The 2,628-nt window shown below is 33.6% G+C and overlaps 1 protein-coding gene across 1 annotated transcript; it reads left to right on the top strand.

Annotated features, from left to right (window-relative positions):
- The first annotated feature begins 526 nt into the window (after nt 1-526).
- On the top strand, nt 527-1,950 carry LOC108551269 (uncharacterized). The gene is made up of 4 exons (XM_017905367.1): nt 527-876; nt 968-1,158; nt 1,247-1,394; nt 1,479-1,950. The coding sequence occupies exons 2-4, from the start codon at nt 1,014-1,016 to the stop codon at nt 1,948-1,950; spliced, it is 765 nt and encodes a 254-aa protein (XP_017760856.1). The 5' UTR covers nt 527-876; nt 968-1,013.
- The last annotated feature ends 678 nt before the right edge of the window (nt 1,951-2,628 follow it).

Raw genomic sequence — 2,628 nt, 5'->3', positions numbered from 1 at the left:
ATTACGATAAAATGCAGAGGGCGTTAAAACCAGCACGATTTTTTTTTCAATGTCGGTATGTCAGAATAATGCCTTTCACGTCCTATGCTTAAATTTGTTTTGTTTAATTAGTTTATTATTAAATAAGATCAGGTGATCTTATTTAATGATTCATTCTAACTATTTGTTTTGTCTCATTGTTTTATAACATATAATTTTCCCTAATGATTTACTATCGATAGCAGCTCCATCTGTTGGATGGTTAACCTTACCGCGTAAGGGTAACACGGATACCTGAATAGCTGAAAGTGTGTCTCCATATTCCGGTTCAGACGCGCTAAAAATACCCCTACATGAGTGTAGCTTGTTACAATTGATTACTAACCGTTTTGCTTTCTCATTTAAAATAATTCTTTAATTAATTTATCCACGTAAAATTTGTAGTAGATCATTCTATATCGATTATGATGTAATAAATACTTTATCAATATTAAGCCCGATATCAACAAGAAATTTAAAATAGTTATAACTTACCCAGGGTCCTATAATGCTTCATTCATCCCTGGAGACGACAGACGCGAGGCGACATGACGTTTTGTCGGTGACGCGACAACTTTCTGATATCGAACCGTATCCACTGATCAAGTATTGTTTTACGCATTGCGGCGTTGTATCCCATCTATTATTCGACGTTCAGCAACTCTGGAAACGAATCTGAAAGCAGAAAAAGTGACGAGTGAGTGTGATAGGAGTAAGAATAGCGTCGAAGACATCGCGTGTTCGCGAACTTCAAGTGACACAGGCATCATGATGCAGGCTACAAACCAAGCAATGTAAAACTTACGTATTCAAACTCATGTGGTTACAACTTTCGTGTAGAAATTATGAAAACTGCTTGTTAGTTTAAGAAATAATTTTCTTCCGAAATTAATTATGTTTTTATTTCATATAAATAATACTTCTTCTTAAATACTCGATATTATTCCAGAAAAGAGTGACGTATTTATCTATAAAAACAAAGAAAAAGAAAAAATATGGATGAAACGAGGAATTACATAAATTTAGTATTAACGGTTAAAAAATATCCAGCGTTATATGATCTCAGTTGCAACGATTACCATAACAGAGTTGTACGAAATAAAATGTGGAGAACAGTGGCACAAGAAGTAAACGCTTCAGGTAAGGATTCTTCAATTTCCAGGCATATCTCCCGAGATTCTGTAAAAATTTTACCACATGTTTAAATTGCTGCATGTTTTTTACATAGCCGCGGAATGTAAAGAAAAATGGAAAAACCTTCGCGCCAGTTTTAGCAGACATTTAAGAAATCAAAGCACAGCTAATTCAAAATCAAAGAAACCATATTATATGGCAGATTACATGGATTTTCTGCTTCCTTATAGCAAACTTCGCAGGTAACTGATGCGCAATCGAAAATCGGAAACAGATCACGTGATTCATCAAACTATTTTCCTTGCTTCTCTTTCCTATGTTTTCAGGCCAGATGATAGTTTAAACGACGAGGGACCAATAGCGCAAGAAAATTGGAACGAAGAAGAAACCGCCTCTGATACGTCCTCTAATTTTGAGAAATTGAACAAGACTGATCAAAAAATGCCAGAGTCAGAGAGAGACGGTGACGTAAGAAATGAAGAGTATGCCTTCTCGAGAAGCAAAGTAATCAGACTTACAGACGATAGACTATTGTCACACAGATGTACAGATAATTGTGTTCTCACTAATAGACGAGAACTCGATGAATCAATCAACGACGCGGACTTGTTGTTTTTTAAGAGCCTGCTTCCAGACGTACGACAAATGTCGAGACAGGAAAAGAGAAGCTTTAAAATATCTGTCCTAAGTCTGATAGATAAGATATTAAATGAGAAGGAATCGCCGATGTCGATCGAAAATGATATTCCTTGTTCAATAGTGAAAAATCAACAGGACGAAAGAGTAGATCAGTTTTAAAATAAAGAATTTTGTAAAAGTTTATAACATTATGAATAAATGTAGAATATTATAATAATATAGACTGACTAAATTATGTTTAATAAAATAAAGTAAAATATATCAGCTTAAAGGGATATTACTACATTTGCGCGGGAAACCTTTATACTATTGCATATACTAGAATAATTCATTATTTATCATAGTATTAGTACATTATATGCATTTCACTAAAAGCTGGCAAAAAGTGTATATATTATTACTTAAAAGAGTAAAATACCTTTTAAATACGTATTTACAAAAATAAAGAAACTTTAGAAACAATATAAAGTGAAACGTATATTGTCTCATGGCTGAATATTACTTTTTTCCCGTTCTCTTCGATCCCATGACTTATTTTGGTTGCTACGTAAGTTCACAAAAGATACTGAATAAAACCGAACAAAAAAATTTACGTTGTCAAAGCATTGTCTAAATGTAGTTGAGAACCACTGAAAAATGTTGATTGGTGAGTCCAGACAACGCGGCATCTTCGAGCCAACGGAAGAAACTAATGAAAATTGAGTGTATGTTGAACGAAAAGATTCGACTATTTCCGGACATCTATTCAGAAACAATTAAATTTTACAGAAACATTCTTAGATTCATTTTATATTCAATGCACGTGCATATTCAACATGGTTCGTTACAGGCAAATTA

This window comes from Eufriesea mexicana, unplaced genomic scaffold, assembly GCF_001483705.2.
Source record: "Eufriesea mexicana isolate 0111107269 unplaced genomic scaffold, ASM148370v2 scaffold3780, whole genome shotgun sequence".
Classification (NCBI taxonomy): domain Eukaryota; kingdom Metazoa; phylum Arthropoda; class Insecta; order Hymenoptera; family Apidae; genus Eufriesea; species Eufriesea mexicana.
This window is presented reverse-complemented; position numbering and strand designations above follow the sequence as displayed.